The sequence below is a fragment of the Gymnodraco acuticeps genome, unplaced genomic scaffold, assembly GCF_902827175.1.
Source record: "Gymnodraco acuticeps unplaced genomic scaffold, fGymAcu1.1, whole genome shotgun sequence".
In the NCBI taxonomy this organism is placed as follows: domain Eukaryota; kingdom Metazoa; phylum Chordata; class Actinopteri; order Perciformes; family Bathydraconidae; genus Gymnodraco; species Gymnodraco acuticeps.
Window position 1 is genome coordinate 3,221,619 of NW_022990270.1, and position 19,701 is coordinate 3,241,319.

The 19,701-nt window shown below is 40.8% G+C and overlaps 1 protein-coding gene across 3 annotated transcripts in view; it reads left to right on the forward strand.

The window, feature by feature from the left end:
- Window positions 1–19,701, forward strand: part of igdcc4 (immunoglobulin superfamily, DCC subclass, member 4) — a 49,107-nt gene that overhangs the window by 25,572 nt on the left and 3,834 nt on the right. For all 3 annotated transcript variants that reach the window (XR_004569442.1, XM_034220832.1, XM_034220833.1), the window contains exons 3-16: window positions 2,088–2,229; window positions 5,552–5,685; window positions 10,517–10,651; window positions 11,447–11,599; window positions 11,841–12,251; window positions 12,856–13,020; window positions 13,321–13,458; window positions 14,085–14,267; window positions 14,721–14,933; window positions 15,334–15,435; window positions 15,577–15,763; window positions 16,764–16,891; window positions 17,881–18,051; window positions 18,268–18,402. Coding sequence is in view for 2 of the 3 variants with exons in the window: in XM_034220832.1 (XP_034076723.1) it covers window positions 2,088–2,229; window positions 5,552–5,685; window positions 10,517–10,651; window positions 11,447–11,599; window positions 11,841–12,251; window positions 12,856–13,020; window positions 13,321–13,458; window positions 14,085–14,267; window positions 14,721–14,933; window positions 15,334–15,435; window positions 15,577–15,763; window positions 16,764–16,891; window positions 17,881–18,051; window positions 18,268–18,402 (2,397 nt within the window). In the remaining variant the exon portion in view is untranslated. The remainder of the gene's footprint in view (window positions 1–2,087; window positions 2,230–5,551; window positions 5,686–10,516; window positions 10,652–11,446; window positions 11,600–11,840; window positions 12,252–12,855; window positions 13,021–13,320; window positions 13,459–14,084; window positions 14,268–14,720; window positions 14,934–15,333; window positions 15,436–15,576; window positions 15,764–16,763; window positions 16,892–17,880; window positions 18,052–18,267; window positions 18,403–19,701) is intronic.

Below are 19,701 nucleotides of genomic sequence, written 5' to 3' on the forward strand. Positions count from 1 at the left end.
AGTCTTGTTATTGGTTGCAAGTTTGAAAGTACCAAAGGTTGAACATTTGTGGAGTTTAATATCTCAACAACTATTTGCTGTGTTTCCATGAGACTTCAGACATTCATGCCACCCTTTAAATAAATGATATGATCTCTTAACGTTTCTACTGGAGCTATTGTCAGGTCAGAATTGTCTGATGGTTCGGTTTATTTCCCTCAGCTGTGCTTTTTTTTCTTTGCTAATTGGCAAATGTTAGCATACCACCTGCTGAAATAGGATGGTATATAATCATGTACACATAACTGCTCAACATCTGCATGTTAGCATTGTCAATGAGAGTCTACAACCGCATTTAGCACATTACACCACTGTGCCTAAGTACAGTCTCACAGCTGCACTCTGCAGACTCTAAGCTTTGTTTACTTGAATTTCAGTGGACTGCAAGACATCATGGCTCATTTACATGGCTTGGTCCTAACTAGAGTAACCCAAAAGAAAGAGCATTAAAGACCAGGACTATCCTGTCTCGAATAGAAACGCTTCCAGAATCACTCGGATTCAGAGCAGTAAACAATTTACGTGTGACCTCTAAGTAAGATCTAATCTTTCGGCAAAAGGCCTATGCAATCTGTTTAAACTATAATACAACAGTATCTAGCTACCAGCAGCTTTTTTCAGATGTGTGAATCAGATTAGTCCTTCTTGCAAGTTATGTTTCTGTATGTAACACAGCTGGATAATCTTTACATGTGTTCATGCTGTGCAAATCTGGTGTGATGAATCAGTTCTGCGATTAGCCCCACATGAGGAAATATGTTACAGAACAACATAAAGAAACCACTAAGCTGATAACTGATAACAAACCACTTTATTCTAAAGCTGCATTTATCTATTCCAATGTCTGGCCTTTTCTTTGGTACATTTCCTGGAGCACATGTATGTATGGAAAGATTTACAGTCTTCATGTTGGCAATGTTAGTTTTTCTGCCACTTATACATTTATAGTGTCTTTTCTAGCATAGTTATATATCATCTGGGATTTGGAGTCTCCTTCTGTTACCTCCCTGCTTTCTTCTAGCCTCTTGTTGCTTTCTCTGTCTTCTTTCTCCGCGCTCTCCTTTCATCCACCCCCCACTCTCTACTCTTCAGTCAGAGCTGCAGGCAAGTGACTGGGACAACCAACCAGTTTTGTTCTCTTCTCCAGCAGCCTGTCGGGGTCAGAGGTCAGAGGCCCTCAGACAGCGCTCACTGCTGCCCCCTGGTGCTGGGTATTATCTACAGGAGGAGGCTTTCCCATGCTGTGAATGTGTTGATGCCTTGAAAGTTGGAGCGCTGCCAAGACTCAACCTGGAGAGAGGAATAAGCTAGCCAAGCCTGATTAAATCCCCAAATTTCTCCTAATCAGGACATTCAAGGGTATTTAAAAGGTCTGAACGAGTCTATAATTAAATTACAAAATGGAAAACGGTACCTTTTAAAATCACTAAAATTGACTGATTCTTAACCTAATTATGCTGGTTTTAGAATAAACCAATTAAAATGAAGAATCTCCAATAAATGTTATATTTTAAACCACATTTTGAATGGGATAATTGGTCTCAATTAGGTTGAACACACAATTAATGTAGAGCCCCTTCCATGACCACATTGGTTTTGCAGCCCATTTAATTGTATGTACTTGGTGTGTGTGTGTGTATGTGTGTGTGTGTGTGTGTGTGTGTGTGTGTGTGTGTGTGTGTGTGTGTGTGTGTGTGTGTGTGTGTGTGTGTGTGTGTGTGTGTGTGTGTGTGTGTGTGTGTGTGTGTGTGTGTGTGTGTGTGTGTAATCCATGTGGATTCTGATGGAAACAGAGCTGTCCAACAACTGTGGACCAAACCTTCAGAAACTACTGTCTGTCTCATCTTGTGTGACCTACTTTAAACACTGTAGACCATGTCCTACAGGTAGACAACATGACACACACAAGTCAGACCATTACAAATATGTCATTTGCTGGAACAGTAATTTAGAGATGGGCTCCTTTTTGTCTGTCTTTTGGGAAATCAACAGCTCTGCGTTGATAGATACTGTACCCCCCTGACCTCTATCCCCTCTCTACCCCCCAGGTCTGTCTAAGTTTCATCAGGAGCCATCGCCCCACACAGTGCCCACTGGGGGGGCTGCTCGCTTTGAGTGCCAGATTGAGGGAGTACCCACACCTGTTATTACCTGGGAGAAAGACACTGTGGCCGTCCCTGAGGAGACAAGGTGACCCTTTTATTTGTTTTTGTCCTTCACCTTCTTACTTTTCCATCTTCTCTACTGTGATCTCATTTTCTAACAACATATCAATGAATAACTGATGTGATTACTCAGGTTTGTTTCAATTAATTTTAGTGCATATTCATTTTGTTATTGTTTGTTTTACCTGATACTTTTCCCTTTGTGTGTTCACTCTGTAATATCTTACTGCTGTCCATTACATAATGACATTAAGTCATTCAAATGATTGATATGATAAATCATATGGGACTTGAGTTTCTAGTTAAATTAATTACTATAAAATTCAATGATCTATAGTTTACTAAAATGCTTAAACAGTTAAGTATTAAGTGCTTATTTAATGCAAGCTGATCTCAGAGAATGTGATGTGAAGAATACTGTTGTATTAAACTATGGATGGCTGTGGCCCTCAACATTTGGTTTAAGGCAGTGCAGAAAAGACTATTCATTGCTACAATATAAAACTGCAACAGTCAAAGTGTTTGCAGTTTAAATAAATGTTGTCTTTCACAAATGTCGAGAAAGGGAAGCAGACGACACACTTAAAGGTGGGGTATGTAATTTATTTCAGAAACACTTGTTATATTCCATGGAATGCTCTTAACATCCCGATAGCAATGAATATATGAAATGCTTTGACAATAAATACATAAAAGAAAGTCATCTGTGGAAGCGGTGGCGCTGTAAAAAGCACGACCAATCATCTGAGCCGGCCCGGCTAAAATAACTGGAAGGCCTACCTGCCTGTCAGCCTTCCAGCTGTGCACAAACTTATCTCGTGCCCTCATTGGTCATGTGCGCATTCGTGTGTGTTGGAGGAGGGGCTCTGTAAGGAAGTCTGAAGGAAGGGGCAGATTCTTTCGGGTTGTGTATTTTCAAATTCTAGCGCACTCGAGCTGGTTTCTCCAAAATTACATACCCCACCTTTAAATGTGCTTGTTTATCTAGAAAATGTAGCTTTGAGTTTTTGTATGTATTCATTGCAACCCATGTGCTACTGTACATATATATAATTTTACACTGTAATATGTTCCTTTAGATTTTCAAGGTTAAAAGGGGAAAGTCTCCTTGTATAATTGTCTTTCATCCCTCAATGCCACACTGATATTACTGGATATATGAAGTTGACTCATTCCAAAAGTGGTTGTTCTGTTTTGGAAACTTTATCCTTCATGACATAGTAAAGAAAGTATTTCAGAATCACCTGTTTGCACCATGAGAACATGAGTTGCAACTTGTTTAATACTTTTGGGATTTTCAGCTTCCTTTGGTTTTAATTGAACATTTCGACCAAAGTGCTTCCCCCTGCTGTCTGTACCCAGCTGTGAATGTGACTTTGCTGCAGTCAGAAAACCTAAAAATGTTCCATACATGCCCGTAATAAGTAGATTAATGAAACATCCATGTACCTGCAAATATTTTAGAGGCGATTAATTACTGTGTGTATCCTTACCTCATCCTTTCTTTGTTTATTCCCCCTGGATCAGACTGTACTAAATTACAAGCGTCAGTGAAGGGGTCAGAGTGCAACAATTTCAAAAAGCACTTTAATTTAACCTTGGCAATTCAATGCAAGTTACGGATAATAGCAACAAAGAATGTACATGCAGCGAACTCTCATTTATTATCATGGAAGACTAATTGTGTGGGGTTTGACTGAAGTAGATACAACATAAACTGTAACTGAACTATTTTCAAAGCAGACCTTTTGCCATTGGTGCAAAGACAGTTTTCAAACAACGGCAGCATTTAATAACGTGTTAGGTCAGCGCTTTGTTTCTTAGTAATACTAAGATACTAAATAAACGGGGGGTGGCGCAGTGGGTTGTGTGTAGGTGTTGGGATCAGGGGGCACAGGTTCAAACCCCACTGCAGTCAGCATGTCGTTGTGTCCCTCAGACACTTCACCCCAAATTGCTCCTGTGGGGATTGCCCACAGTATTGAGTATGTAAGTCGCTTTGGATAAAAGCTTCTAACAAGTAACATGGAATAAATGTAATGTCATGTAAATGCCTCTGATTCTTAGTTTAGCTGTTTCCATACTTTCTTTACTGGCAGAATATCAAACTATATTGTCAAAATGTGAATTACAATTTTGCAAGGGCATTAGTGAAATGAAGTCTAAATCATTTCAACTACTGTCAGAAGAGCAACCTTGAGCTAAAATAACACTACCGGTACTCTAACAGCTAGAGAAGATACATTTTCAAAATGTACTTCTCTGCTGTCAGCATAGTCTCATTTACAGGGCCATTTAACCATATTGACATTTCAGTGTGACTCTACCGGCTGCAGAGCCTTGGAATTTGTCTCCAGCCTTATTGCAGAGGACACGCTAATGGCTGCTTCAGCCCTACATGACCTGCAAACAGCTTGCTGCTTATGAGGTCTTATTGGTGGGATGTGCTTCTCCAACCTCAGGCGCTGTTAATGGCCTCTCACAAAGATGAGGCAAGGAATGGCTGATATTTATCACCAGCTTTTTCTCTTTCTGTTCTCTCTCTTGCCTTTCTGCTGTCTCTTACTTTTCTCTTCACGATCATCCCCTTTACATTTCTATTTCTGCCACTCCTCTATCCCATGTTCTCCCCACCAATCATTGCTCCTTGTCTTCAGGTTTTTATCTCTACCTTTTCTTTGTTTAGTTTTTCCATCCATTGCCTCTTTATTCTCCCTCTCTTTTTACTGAGCACATCTCCACTCCCTCCCGTCTGAACAGACTACTCATATCCTGGTGGGACTAATAGGCTGTGATAACGACGATAAAGGCATCACATTGCCCGGTACCCTGGGGGCCTGTAGTCTGGAACATTACCTCCATAAGAGAGGGAGAAGTGGAGAAGAGAGTATTATTCAAGTAGAAACAGTACATTTGAACAGCACATATATGGTCAGGACTCCCTGGAAGAAGAGATCGTGTATCTCAATGGGACATTCCTGGATAAATAAAGGATAAATAAAAAATAAAAATAAAATATAATTATTTTACAAATCAAATATATTTTGGAGGGGGGCGTCTTTGTCCAGAAAACAGCTTTCATCTGTGTATTTCAATAACTTTTTATGTTGCATGACTTGTAATTGCAACCCCTTGTTGTAGTATTTGCACACAATAGCCTCTCTCCTAAATAAAGAAGGGTGGGGTCCTGTGAGGACCCAGAAGGATCCCTGCAGAGCTGATCACCATGATGTGTTTTATGCTTCGTGGCACTAAGCCATTTGTTCAGTTGTTTTTCTTTTTGTCAATCACCTTCTTACTCTTTCTCACCGTGCCACCTCTCCTCTGTCATGCCCTGTGTACAACAGGTTCATTTCCCTTCTTAACGGGGTGCTTCATATACTGGAGGTGACCAAGGAGGATGAGGGTGCCTACCGCTGTGTCGCGTCCAATTCTGCCAGGAAGGACATCAGTCATGAAGCCAGGCTCACTGTCACCACAGGTGAGGCCTGTTGTAGAGCTTTAGTGTGTTTGAATAGGCAGCCAGGCCCCGCTGGGAGCTGCCACCCTCAAATAACCTAATGTGAGTTTTTAGGACTAGATGCTTGAAAATGATCTGTCTAGTGCTAAATAAATGACACTTTCTCACCATGTGTTTTCATCAATCCACTGTTTAGATTGTTTGTTTGAAACTATGGTGAAGAACCTTATCTAAAACTGAAAAAAGAAAACATTCTTTCAAATATTTTGAAATGCAAAGTTCCACATAACACTTTGTTGGTTGCGTTTTGAACCATTGTTGTATGATTTTATAAAAAACATGCCTGTGCAAGCACACTTTAAACTTTCCCTCTTCAGCCGATTTGAATGGGAAAATAAGTAACAATAAGTAGATCAGGTCTTATTTTAGTAGAGGACGCATTATAATAGATTGCATTACAATAAAATACAGTGGCTTTGTACTCGTAGACTCTTTTGTGAGGATTGTGATTCCTCTGAGTAGTCTAAGACTGTAGAAACCTCATCTATACATTGCAACACAGTAGCTGATGCTGCACACACATCTGTGAATAGGGAACATATGGGAAAGTATCTAGACCAATTCCTCTATTTATAATACAACAGGAAATAGCGAGATATAATGGCTTTAATGTGCGGAAAAACTACTCTTTTCATAAAAGTCCAGCCTACATACATTTTACAGACCTTTGCTATGTGTTTCCTATGCAATGCTTTTTCCATACATGTCCTTCTGATTTCTCATTAAAAGCATTTCTATGATGCAGAGCACTTGATGATGTTTTGTTTGAAACGCTGCTAAGTGCTGTGCCTTGTTCTTGCCTGTCCTTCAGACTTAATTTCCCTGATACACAAAGATATCAAGAAAACAATGTTGACAGACAGATTTCAACGTATTCTCCCTTAAGCACCTGTCACAATTATGTGAGCATCTTTTCACCCACATGACTCATTCTCCCTGTATGGAACAATGGGAAAAAAAGCAATGTTTCAATTTAGTGACTCAATTTAAACTTGGCACATCCCAAGTTATGCATTTCAAAAACAAAGTTTATTAAGAAGTAAGCACTTCTGGAAAATAAATATACGTATTTATGGAATAATCACTTTATTGTCTCCCAATAATGTTCATCTAAAACTGCACAACGGATCATTTTGTACCAGCCATAGCAAATTACTGCATGTCTGTCTCACATTAAAGAGCCTTTTGTCCTTTTTTGAAATTTACTTAAATTAAATATAATACAAATGATATTTATCTTCAAGCCACTGACAAGAAAACAAATCTTAACCTCAAAATGTCAATCGTATGGCAACAAATAAAAGATACATGTTACAATGTGGAGTAATTATGCCCAAATCAATGAAACAAGAACAACATTAAATGATTGATGCTGTTTACAGAATGAAGGAATATCTTTCAGGAAACTGAAAGGACTTACATCAGTGGATTACATAGTGCTCTGAATCAGTGAGACTACAGTGAGGTGTGATTTGACCATTAGGCAGCCCACATTAAAGCTATGTCGTATTATCTGCCTCTGCAGCTAGAGATCAATCAACTGTAATTGGCTCCTCTGCGGGAACCATCAGGATGTTTTGAGTCACAGCCTTTGTGTCTTTTTTAAAAAAAAAAGAGGAGAGAGATGAACTGATAAGTGAATCAGATACCACATACTGACTTTTAAAACGTTGTTCCAAGTTTTCAAAAGCCCCCTTCTTCATTTGTATTACTTTTCTCATGCCTGTATCTTCCTTTTAGTACAAGTATACAATAGAAAAGAACATATCCTCTTTTCTTTTCGACAGGCGCTATAGATAGTCAAGAGCTTTTTGGAAAAGGAGTTAGGTAGATATAGTACATTTTAATGGAATATCCAACCAGTAAAGACTCGGGGGAGACTACTTAAAGCTCTCTTGAGAGCCATTTCAAGTAACAGATGTCAGATCTCTTACTTCATTCGCTTCCACTTCAGAGTTCTATGAATAGGACATCTTAACACCTATAGCCATGCTTGCTGCTGAGGTGCTCCACTCCACGTTCTTAACATATAATGTACTCCAACTGCCTTAAACCTCCACTTTATAGTTTCACCTACCTCTTCCCCAGTTTCTACATGCTTAAAAAATCACCCTTACCCATCATATCCACATAAGACCCCTATGGAGATGCACCCTGCAGTCCTTTCAAAAGCAGACTGACCCACTTTAAGTCTTATGCATATCCAAGGATTGCTGTATGTAATCTTAATGATTAATATATAACATGCCCGGCCGTGCTCTGGAGGTTATTAGCAATATGTGCTGCTGAAGTTCAGTCCTACTAAACAGCTGTACCTTGGGGAATGATATGCTCTCAAAAATAATAGTCTCTTTTTCCCTCATCCCATAAACAATATGCTTTCATTGGCATCCTTGGTCACTGAAGAGCAGAGAAGAGCCTCAGCTCTGTAATTGAGGTCCTTCTATTAAGTTTAATGGTCTACCTTTTTCTCTCGAAAGACACTGTATATTGCGTTCTCCTTTTCTCCCTCTCATCCTCATGTTCCAAGCCTTTCTGTGCTTTGTCAGGTTTGTGTCAGGTGCCACGAAGTTTCATCATGATTTCCTCTAACGATGTCTACCCTCTTGTTCAGGGTTTATTGACCAGTTTTCTACAATATGTCTACTGTCTGAGATGTTTACTGCAACCTGTACATTAAATGAGATATATTCTCTTACATCAAAACCTCTCTGATAAAGATGTCCTATTCAGGTCTTATCCATTCCCACTTAGAATGGATGAAGCCTCAACGAGATAGCAATCAGACAACTGCAGAGACTCTTGTTATAATGAAGTGACCTGCTGTGTGAGAAAGAAACACTGTCTCGTGCAAATACTCACTAAGGAGTTACTGTAAACTCCTGCATCTTCAAAAGCTCCTCTGTCTTCCGCCTCACTGAAACTCTAGCTGCTGATCTGGATTATCACCTCCTATTCCCTTTATAGTCCAAACAGTCCATTGGCGGCTTAATCAGTTATGTATAGGGTTGGGAACCGAAACTCGGTTCCAGATGAGAACCGATAAGAAAATGCCGGGTACCGGGTACCCATACAAAATACACAATTTCGGTTCTGCTTAACGGTTCCTAAACGCGGTAGGCCCTGTATTCCACCGGGTCACCGCAGCACCGCGGTGCAGACGGACCCGCTGGAATACAGGGCGGACCTGGAGAATCACAGAACGGCCGGTCGTCAGCGGGCCGTTGACGGCCGGCTCGGTACGCTGACGGCCGGCACCGCCCTTCATTTTTTTAAACGGCATCATATAAATTGCGCTGACAGGCGACAGAGGTCCACAGTTGCCCCGCAGCGATGCTCCCCCGCCCTCCCGTAGAACATTTCACGAGCTCAGTCACTTCATAACACCAAAGATAGGTCGCGGTAAACACTCTGAATTGAGGCTCCACTACACTAAAAAAGAAAAAGGTTATGTATCACAATTAGGTATTTGTATCATCTAAAATGAAGCCCCAATATTACTGTGTATCTCATGTGCATTGCTCGATAATAGGAAATGCAAATCATGACATGTTGGGTGTTAACAGCAACCACGTACGTATACATACTGCCATCCACTGGGCAAGGAATGCCCCTGTGTTAGTGAGTAGAATACGAATTGTGAACCAGTATTGTAAGGGTGACAATCTTTGAATCGTTCATTACATTACATTACATTGCATTTAGCTGACGCTTTTATCCAAAGCGACTTACAATAAGTGCGTTCGACCAAGAAGATACAAACTTGAAGAAAACAGAATCTTATAAGTACATCAGGTTTCATAGAGCTAATACATTTCAAGTGCTACTCAACTGGCTTTAGATAAGCCAGTCCTTTGTTAGTATATAAGTCTTTTGTTAGTAATTCTATCGCTCGAAGTGGAGTCGAAAGAGATGAGTTTTCAGTCTGCGCCGGAAGATGTGTAAGCTATCTGCTGTCCTGATTTCAATGGGGAGCTCATTCCACCATTTTGGAGCCAGGATCATAGAATTATCATTCATTATCAAAGTGTTGTTGAGAAATCCATTTCTTAGTACGGTTGTTATACCTAAGAGGGCCTGGAAGTCTCTACATGCTGGGGTTATACAAGGAATAGTTAGAAAAAGAAAAAAAAAGGCAATAATGTTGGATAGCTGTTGCCCCATAATAAGGCATCATTTCCATTTGTTCACTCCTTTGGTGAAGGATGGGGGATTCAATAAAAAGAAAAAACTGATTCTGAAGTTGCGACCAGGCTGATAGCATCGATCATTCTGTCAGGTACAATCTCAATCATATCTAATTGAGTGGCAGGAGGTAGAGGGGGTCATCAACCAATTGGAAGGTTGATGGAGGGAGGCTGTGGCGCAGTGGACTAGTGCGTTGGTGTTAGGCTCAGGGAAGCACAGGTTCAAACCCCACTGCAGTCATTATGTCATTATGTCATTATGTCGTTGTGTCCTGGGCAAGACACTTCACCCCAAATTGCTCCTGTGGGGATTGCCCACAGTATTGAGTATGTAAGTTGCTTTGGATAAAAGCATCTAACAATTGACATGTAATGTAATTAATTCCTAGCTACTACAGTCAAGTGTTGGCCAAAATACTGATCCCTGAAGTGGCAGCAGTGTGTGAATGTTTGTTAATGTTTATCCTGATGAGGTGGATGCCGACTTATGAATGTAAAATGCACTTTGAGTGGTTACATAGACTAGAAAGGTGCTATCTAAATGTAGTCAATTTCATTTTTACTGCTACACAACACCAAAGTAAACATTTATATTTTTGTTCTAGGCTCTACTGAAGCTCTGAACGGAGTTGCGATTGTTGCCCCGCCTCAGAATGCATCGGTGGTGCTGGGCCGTCCCGCTGTGATGGAGTGTATGGCACAAGGCCAGCCGAAGCCTCTGGTGTCCTGGAGCAGACAAGGTAACGCTGGCAAATGCTCTTACTCGCTTTTTTCCCCTCCGGGGTTCCCATCCTGTTTGTTTTTCTTATTTTACAGCATCTGTCACACTTCCATTATCTGTGCCTCGCTTTCTGGCTATACGTCTCTCACACACAAAGAAAACACATCAAGGCGTCAGGACACAGATTTGTGTATCCTGTGGCTGCAAAGTTGTTGTTTTATTGGTGATTGCTGTCTCCTTCTCAACTAGTCCTGTGTTTTTCTACTGTTTTGTGCGCTGAGCCATGCTTTACAGGAGGTGATTTGTCATGTTAATTAATTCATACCTGCTGCTTCTACACACAGACACACAGTCTTGGTGGGAATGATGTCAAGTTAAACTATTGGATTCCTTTGTGATGTGATTTGGCAAAATGTCTGACATTTTTTGTTTAGTGCTGCATCTGATTTATTTGTTCACTACATATCATTTTCTGTATTGCGTTCAACAACAGCACAAAATGGCGGACAGACTAAATAGAGGTCTATACAGTGTATAGTGAACGGTTTTACACACAGCCTGGGAGTGTGCCAATGCAGACACCTCAGTGAACCTGGAGTAAAAAGTCACAGAGCCACCTGTTGGTCAACTTGTGGGATTACAGGTCAAATCCTCTGCTCCTCAAGTGCTGCCTCTCTTTCTTCTTTGCTGTTTCTCAGGCAACTGAAAGCCTGGAAATTGATCTCCACTTTCCTCTGTGTCTAATTCCTGTTATTTTTCATCTTAATGATCTGAGAATGTCCTGTCGTTCTTTGTTACTTGCTTCTTTGATCAGATGGAAAGCCCATTTCTACTGATGTGGTTGTGCTCGCAACTAACCTGGTGATTAGGGACACGAGGCGTCACCATGCCGGCGTCTACGTCTGCCGGGCCAACAAGCCCAAGACCAGAGAATTTGTCATTGCTGCTGCTGAGCTGCATGTGCCTGGTAGGAGACGTGTTGTCATTTCTGTATATAATGACATAGTAGAGGTTTCTGTGGACCCTTAAGACACAGAGTAATTGAAGTTCTGATGCTACTATTACTAAAAACGATTTTTATTTAAATGTAAATATTATCTTAAAGCATTTCTCTTTATTTTATAAACGGCATATCTAACGCTTTTACATTAAAGTGCACATAATCAGTGTCTCCTGTAAGTAAGAGCTTTGTTTCCTACTTCCAAAAGCCCCTCCAGTGATCCTCCAGCCCCCAGAGACAGTGTCCCTCTCCAGGGGAAACACAGCCAGATTTGTGTGCAACAGCTCAGGGGAACCTCCTCCGGTGTTGCACTGGCTTAAGGACGGTCATCCCATTAAGTCTTTCAGACGGGTGAAGACCCAAAGCCCTGGGGTCCTGCTCATCAACCAGCTGGCCCTGGAGGACGAGGGCTACTACCAGTGCATAGCAGACAACGGGCTTGGCACAGCCTGCGCAACTGCCAAGTTGACGGTCATTGTGAGGGAAGGTCTGCCAAGCCCTCCGCGCCACCTCTCTGCTATGCCCTACTCCAGCACAACGGCCCTGCTCACCTGGGAGAAACCTGAGTACAACGCAGACCAAATCATCGGCTACTCTGTGCACTGCCAACGCGCCGCAGGTGTGTCCCGATTTGTATGTGTAGCTATACAGTTAGCGTGCCCAAACATCCTGAAATAACGCATTTGGGTAACACTTTATATCAAGGTTCACTTATTCACCATGTTAATTAACATATTAGAGACAAACTACTAGCTTATTTGTTATGAACAAGACTTCACTTTAAAATAGGGAACATATTCTGAGTTAGAAATACCAAATGTTGTGTTATTTTAACACAATTAACACTTGTCGTTTCATGTATAGTAACATAAGAATATACCATATTTGTTTGGTGTTATTATGGGAGAACTACTATTATTGTGGTACTGCTGCCTTATTAGGTCCATATTGAGCATATTGAGACCAAAACTCATGTACAACAACTTCCTTACTTACCATAAATACGCACTAATTAGAGGGTTAATAAGGAACAACTCTTAACTAATGGCCTAGTACTGGGAGAATATGGTCATGTAGAATAAGGCATTAATAAGTGTTTTATAAGGACTAATAAAGAGCCAATATACTGCTAATACGCATGTAAATTAACAACTAGTTGATGGTGAATATGTGTACCTTAATATAAAGTGTTACCAGCATTTGATTATTGTTGTCCTTTTCAGGGTCAGATAATGTAGAGTACCAGTTTGCGATGAACAACGACACCACAGAGTATCACGTCAAAGAACTTCTGCCCCACACTGCCTACACTTTCTTTGTGGTGGCTTACTCTCCCATGGGGGCCAGTCGCCCCTCCCTGCCTGTTACAGTGGAGATGCTGGAGGACGGTGAGTAACTTAAACAATATACCAGCCTTGGATGCTTCATAGACTCACAGGGCAAAATCAATTGAATGCCAACATTTAAACTCTTAATTTATTGTCATTTCATGTAGTTGTTACAAAAGTAGTAATCACTAGAGACTCAAATGAGAATTGTTCCAATCAACACGATCCACTCCTTGAATAATTTAAACACTTATTTGTTGAGTTTAGTTGGAGATATAATGTGTTTGTGTGGATCTATAGGATATACCTTGAATGAGCATCATCTAACAGTTCATTATGTCATGTTGTTTCCTCCTGCAGTGCCCAGTGCCCCTCCTCAGCTGTCTATAGCCAGCACCTCCCCCACAGACATCAGGCTGATGTGGCATCCACTGTCCTCGCAGTACAGTCGAGGAGCTGTGACCCGCTACCGCATTGAGTACAGCACTGTGGATCAGGGTGAGTAACCCCTGCTGGACAACACATTGACCTAAACAGCCAGGGAAAGCACAATTTAGTGAGTATAATTCAGGATATGTACACATTCTGCTTTCTCCATGAACTGTTATTCATTGAAAAAGACAGCCTAGTTAACTTTTGTGTGTGTTATTATTATAAATATTGCAGCTTTATCGAAAACTTTCTTTGATACTGAGAAATACACCTACTGTAAGATAGTTATATCCCCCTGCAGTGTGCAGTGGAGTATACACATCAGTCAGGTGCAGGGGCAAAAGCTCACATGTCCATTAATACTCTTTACTCAGCATGCTGTTAAGTGTTGATAGTTGAAGCCCTCTCTCGATAAATAATGCATGTAATGCATTACTAATAAATACATTCAATATATCTCAAGAGCTCACACTTAAGATTACACTTCCTTGGGTCCTAAGCAGTACACCTGTCAAGTGTGAAGTTGATCAGAGGAATAGTTGAGTAGGAAATTGAAGGACATACATATATGCTGAAAAGAACATGATTTGTTGAACTATGTATTGCAAAACGGCACATATTAATGTTTTGTTTTTTTTAAAGAAAAAAGTCTTGTAGATACATATGTAAGTGTGTATTGTGTGTTCCCGCAGTGGACTCAGTGTTCTCAATGGAAGTGGGGGGGAATGAGACTCAGTTCACTCTGAGAGAGCTGCAGCCCAAACAGGCCTACAGACTGAGGATAGCAGCGGGGACGGTCGTTGGCTTTGGGCTCCCCTCTGAGTGGGCCCAGCACCAAACATTAGCCCACTACAACCACAGCGACCAAAGCATGGGTAAGGAAAACGCCAGTGGTTCATTCCCTAAAAATCCTGTTTTATTTTACTTAGGGATCCCACAGGTGTTTTAGTATAATTGTTGTATGAGATGAGACTTTAACATTTTTATTTCATATGGGGAAAATAACAAACATAAAACTTAACAGCACCGGTGAAACATATCTCATTAATAAATCATTCCACAATTGATTACAATGCAAGACAGCTAAATAATGTCTTGATTGCTTGTTTACTTGTCAAATTGTACATTTTAGTTTCACATTTTCACATTTTCCCCGGATAATTTGAACCTAGACTTCAGTGACTACTCCCTCTTAGTTTGGGAACCACTGATCTGAACTTAAATACACCTAAGATATATGTAAAGTGTACGTCTGATGGTCAGTAATATTGTAATCATTTGGAATTCCCAGTCATGCTATTTTGTCTTCCTTTTTCAAACGTTTTCAGTGATCTTTGCCCCCACTGAGCTGAAAGTCAAAGTCAGAGAGAACACACTGAATGTGACATGGCATCCGTCGCCCAATCACACTCTGATCTCTGGTTACAAGCTGTCCTGTCGAGAGGTGGAGGCTGAAGAGGCAGCCAACGGAGAGAGGACGACACAGACTCACACCATCAGGCTCCGTAAGAAAGCCCGGTATCATCTCCTCACTGGGCTGGGTAAGCTGGGTGGTTTTTTCACACTAGCCTTTGGACAGCTTCATTCAACTCTGAGCTTTTTGACCGGTGTCCTTATATCATTTTTAACTCCGCTTTCATAAGCATTCTCACTTTTGAAAAATAAGGACCAAAAGTAGACAGATGCCTCATGAAAATAAATGAATAATTCAGCATCTCATTTAAAGGCATTGGATTTCAGATCCTATCTTAGTATATCAAACCACCAATTGAATAACTGCATTAAGATAAGATCTAGGGCAACTTGTCCACACTTAAAGATCGTGTCTTTCTAGCAGGCGGCTTTACTTCTATAACATGCATAAAGCTGGCTGAATAACATGTTTTTTCTGTTGACATTTTTGTATTTCTCTTTCTTGATGTTGCTGTATGTGTTTGCCAGTCCCTGACCGGCAGTATGAGGTGAGAGTTTGGGCATTCAACAAGCAGATAGATGGAGCGGCTGCTATGTGGAATGGAAGGACAGAAAAAGCCCCCGACAGAAGTAAGATTTATCTTCCTGCATTTGCGCATTCATACATAAATGAATGAATGAATGAGTGATAGATACCCTCAATCACTTTTATGGGATAATAAATAATGACAAATTACATCCAGGCAAGTAATGTGTATGTGTGTGTTAAAGCATCGTTGCCGCCCATGCGCCCCCCTCCATTGCCCCCAAGCAGCATCCAAGCCATGGCCAACAGCTCCACCTCCATCTGGCTGCGCTGGGAGAAGCCGCGGTTCAGCAACGTGCGCATCATCAACTACACGGTGCGCTGCAGCCCGGCGGGAACCACCAACGCCTCTCTGGTCTCATATTACACGAGGTGAGGAACTGGAAGGAACAACAGAAACTAAATCACTGTCTGAATGTTTAAGAGAAAGTAGCTTGGGATAACTCAGCAACGTATCCCCATAGTTCATGGTCAACAATTGAACTAATCTAATCTAATTTGAACAGTGTTTGTGTTTGAACAGGTCTTCAGTTATGATACAAACCTAAGATGTGAGGAAACACCAATATTTACCATAATTGTCTTTCTTAAAACACATATGGTCATTCTGTCTTTATTTAGAAGTTACTTTTCTTATTTGACTACAATAAAATGCTTCTCTTTTTATTAAATGGACATTAATTCTATTGCATCTTTCTAGTCTTCCAACCCCCCTAATTCAATTCAGAAACACATTCATGGTGTCAAGTGCATCATTTAATTTAATACTCATTCACACACTCTAACACACCAACAGCTATGCCTTTGGGAGACATGTGGGGTTCAGTAAGTTGCCCAAGGACATTTTCACTGGCGAGATTGGAGGAGCCTCTGAGCAAACCATTCAGGTCACCTAATAATGTCTTGTTCAGGGTTTGTTTCAATTCCAGCGATGAACAAAATACCAAACTAAAGGAATCAAAACGGCAGCCCACAAAACAGTAAATGACGTCCGTTGACTACGTCCCCTTCTTATATACAGTGTACCACATTTTTCTCGAAAGGGTACTATTATTTCTTGAGTAGCTCCAATATTAAAGTTATTTTTGACAGTAATCAAAATGGAGCACATAATATTGTCCTTACCCTCTACACTTAAACTGGTACATACTACTCTATGTAAGGAAACATACCATATATCCTCTTATCAATCTTTGTATGCCATATTTATTCAACAAAATTATTTATCACAACATACAGAAAATACATATTATAACAAACAAGTTGCACAAACTAACAAGACTAAATTGATCAGTTCAGTTATTTTTCTCCATCTAACAAAATCCAAAATGTACACCACACACTCTGAACTCTCTGTGTTTGTGTGTTGCAGCTCTGCTCAGGAGATACTGCTCGGGGCGCTGAGGCCCTTCACCCGTTATGAGCTGGCGGTGCAGTCTAATGGAGTGGACGTGGTGGGACCCTTCAGCAGCACAGTGGAGGAGTCCACCCTGTCTGACCGTGAGTCTCTGCTGCAATTCACTTGGATTTGGTTTAAGACCCAATCTGAAGATTTTGCTGTGATACTTTGTGGGCTATAAAATATGCTTGTTTATCAGGTTTACACTAACAATACCTACTGTTACTTACTGTATACATGTATATGTTTCGTTGCATTTACTATGGAAATAATTAAGAAAACTCAATCAAGTGTGCACTTCAAATCTTTTCTTACTGACGTGATATTGATGAATAAAAACACTCCTGGCTCATACAACCTTTGCAGTGCCCTTGAGCTGTGCCAAAAAGTGTGTTAGAGTTGTGTTGTATTGGGAAGATACACTACTATTTGTATATGTGAGGGACGGTTTCTGGAAGAGGATGCCGGGTCAGTGAGTTTTTCTGTTTGTGTTTGATATTACCTCATGTCGCTTATAAATAATTTATTTCATTTAATCTTGTCCTTCAGCTACACATTTGTGCTTCCAGAATCTTGTTCTGAATAGCTGCACATGATAACCTTGCTGTGTGCAGATAGCAAGGTGAAGTAGTTGCACTGGATAATCTAATATATACATGTGCATGCAGGTGAGTGTTCTCACTCATGTGCAGATCAGAGTGTTGGTTGGCCAGTTGCCAGTGGACATGGGTATTAGTAGTTGGCATTTGTGGCTGATAACTGGCAGGAATAAAACAACCAGGTGTAGCAGTGGCTCTCATGTTGCCAAGTTAGTGTGGAGAGTGTTGAGTGGTCTCCTTTTAATGACATTATTACACCCATGACATAAGTCACCCTTCACACTCTCCACTGCCATGTATCGTCACCTGAGCCCCAGCCCATTCTCCCTTTGCCTGACCCCTCTCTCCTGTACCCAGGTGGTTGGGACACAAAGACGCAGATGGTTCTCACACAGCATGTCAAATCCCCCACCAAGACAATATACATTCCACAGCTGTGAGGCCTCATCTCTGATCTCTAATTACTGACCCAGTCCTCCGCTCTCCTTCAGGGCCCTCCACTCCTCCTGAGGAGCTGCAGCTGAGCGCTCTGGACTCGTCCTCGGTGCTGGCCAGCTGGCGCCCTCCGCTGGAGCCGAACGGTATCATTATCAGCTACAGCATCCTGTTCAGTGGCAACTTCAGCCAGCCGGATCACTTATGGGAAGACCTCTCTCAGGAGGGTGAGTGTTGGCTGGGATGACTCAACAAACTGCACTTTAAACTGTTCATTTGTAAAGCTCACATTATCATGTATATTCAGACTAAGTGCAACTAACCACTTTATTTTTAAAATCTTGTTTAATATTTATTAGTATTACATGCCTGAGTGAAACATGCTTTACGATGGGCTTGCCCTTGACAATCTCTTCCTGTCTGTCTCTCTCTGTCTCTCTCAGGGAGCATTACCAGTGTGGAGGTCCAGGGTTTGTCCAGTGGCACACTTTACTTTTTCAAACTGGGAGCAGCCACTGAAATGGGGTCAGGGCCTTATTCACCTGTAAAGGATGTCAACACCCCCCTTCAGAAATATGGTACGTGGCAAATCGAACATATATAAGTGACAGTAATCATGTTATTATGGTTGTTGTAGTAGTAGTGGTAGTAGCAGTACATTTTGTTGTTGAATAAGTCATATTTTAGTAAAGAGAGGGTACATTCGTGAATAGATATTGGCAACAGAAAGAGGGATTAAGAGAAAGGTTGCAGTCTCTGTGACAGAAGGGTTTAGGGAGGCAAAATACGTAAAGTCTATAGATGCGATATTAGTGCACCAGCATAAATAAACTAAATAAATGTGAGTTTCCTTCAATGAGGGGGCCAGCAAGTTTAGTTAACTTAAAGCCCTTCAGCAGCTTTAAAAACGCCAGACTAATGTTGAAATCGGCTATGTAGCTTCAGTTGAACGCTTCAACCTACACTACATGCCATGTTGATTTTACAATGCTGTATGGAAGGCCACTCTTCGATCTTATAAACAGGGAAAAGGGTTGTAAAGGGACGGACTTATCGGTGCTTACATGCACTTTCTTTTAGCAAGCTGGCGTTCTTTTCAGCTCAGGACATCATTCATCCAGTTTGTCTCTTAGATTTTTAAGATCGGCATTCAAGCAACTTTAATACCACCAATTTGTACAATACAACACTGGACACTGTATATTCTATCTGTATCTGTATTCCCCAAAAATGTAAATCAAGTTTTTAAAATTGCACCACCTTCTGGAAATGTCAAATCATGTCAAATTCAGATAGATGATGTTTTGAGTAACATAATTCAGTGCAATATTATATGGTAAAAATTAAGTTTTCTGTAATTGTTCTATTTCCAATAAGTGTTCAATTGCTTCTTAGTTTATTAGGAGGGAAATAGTACAGGCTTGTTGCTTCCATAAGCATAACTTTCACATTGATTCTCATACACACACAGCCTCTCCTGTTAAAGTGGGTAATTTGTCTCTGCCAGCAGTGAAAGTTTAGCTCGGCTTTAACTCTGTTATTTTGCTTTTTTTTCTTATCTGGTACATTTTTGAGGAGAATATGAAGTGTGGATAACAAAGGGACGGCCTCATCAGCAACACCCAGGGGAGACCTTTGAATTACTGTTCACTGAGCCCGGGATAAAAAGCACTTTCTTCTCTTTCATATCACTTTTTGTTTAAGCATGCAATCTCATTATACACTTTCTAATTCCATCAGTCAGCATTTTAGCTTAACTTGTAATCATTAAATGCCCTTTTTGTCTTCAAACAGAGGGAGTCGTTGAAATTGTCCAAGATGAGCTTGTAAACTCAATTAAATCGGTATACATTTAAGCTTGAATATACAAGCATTTA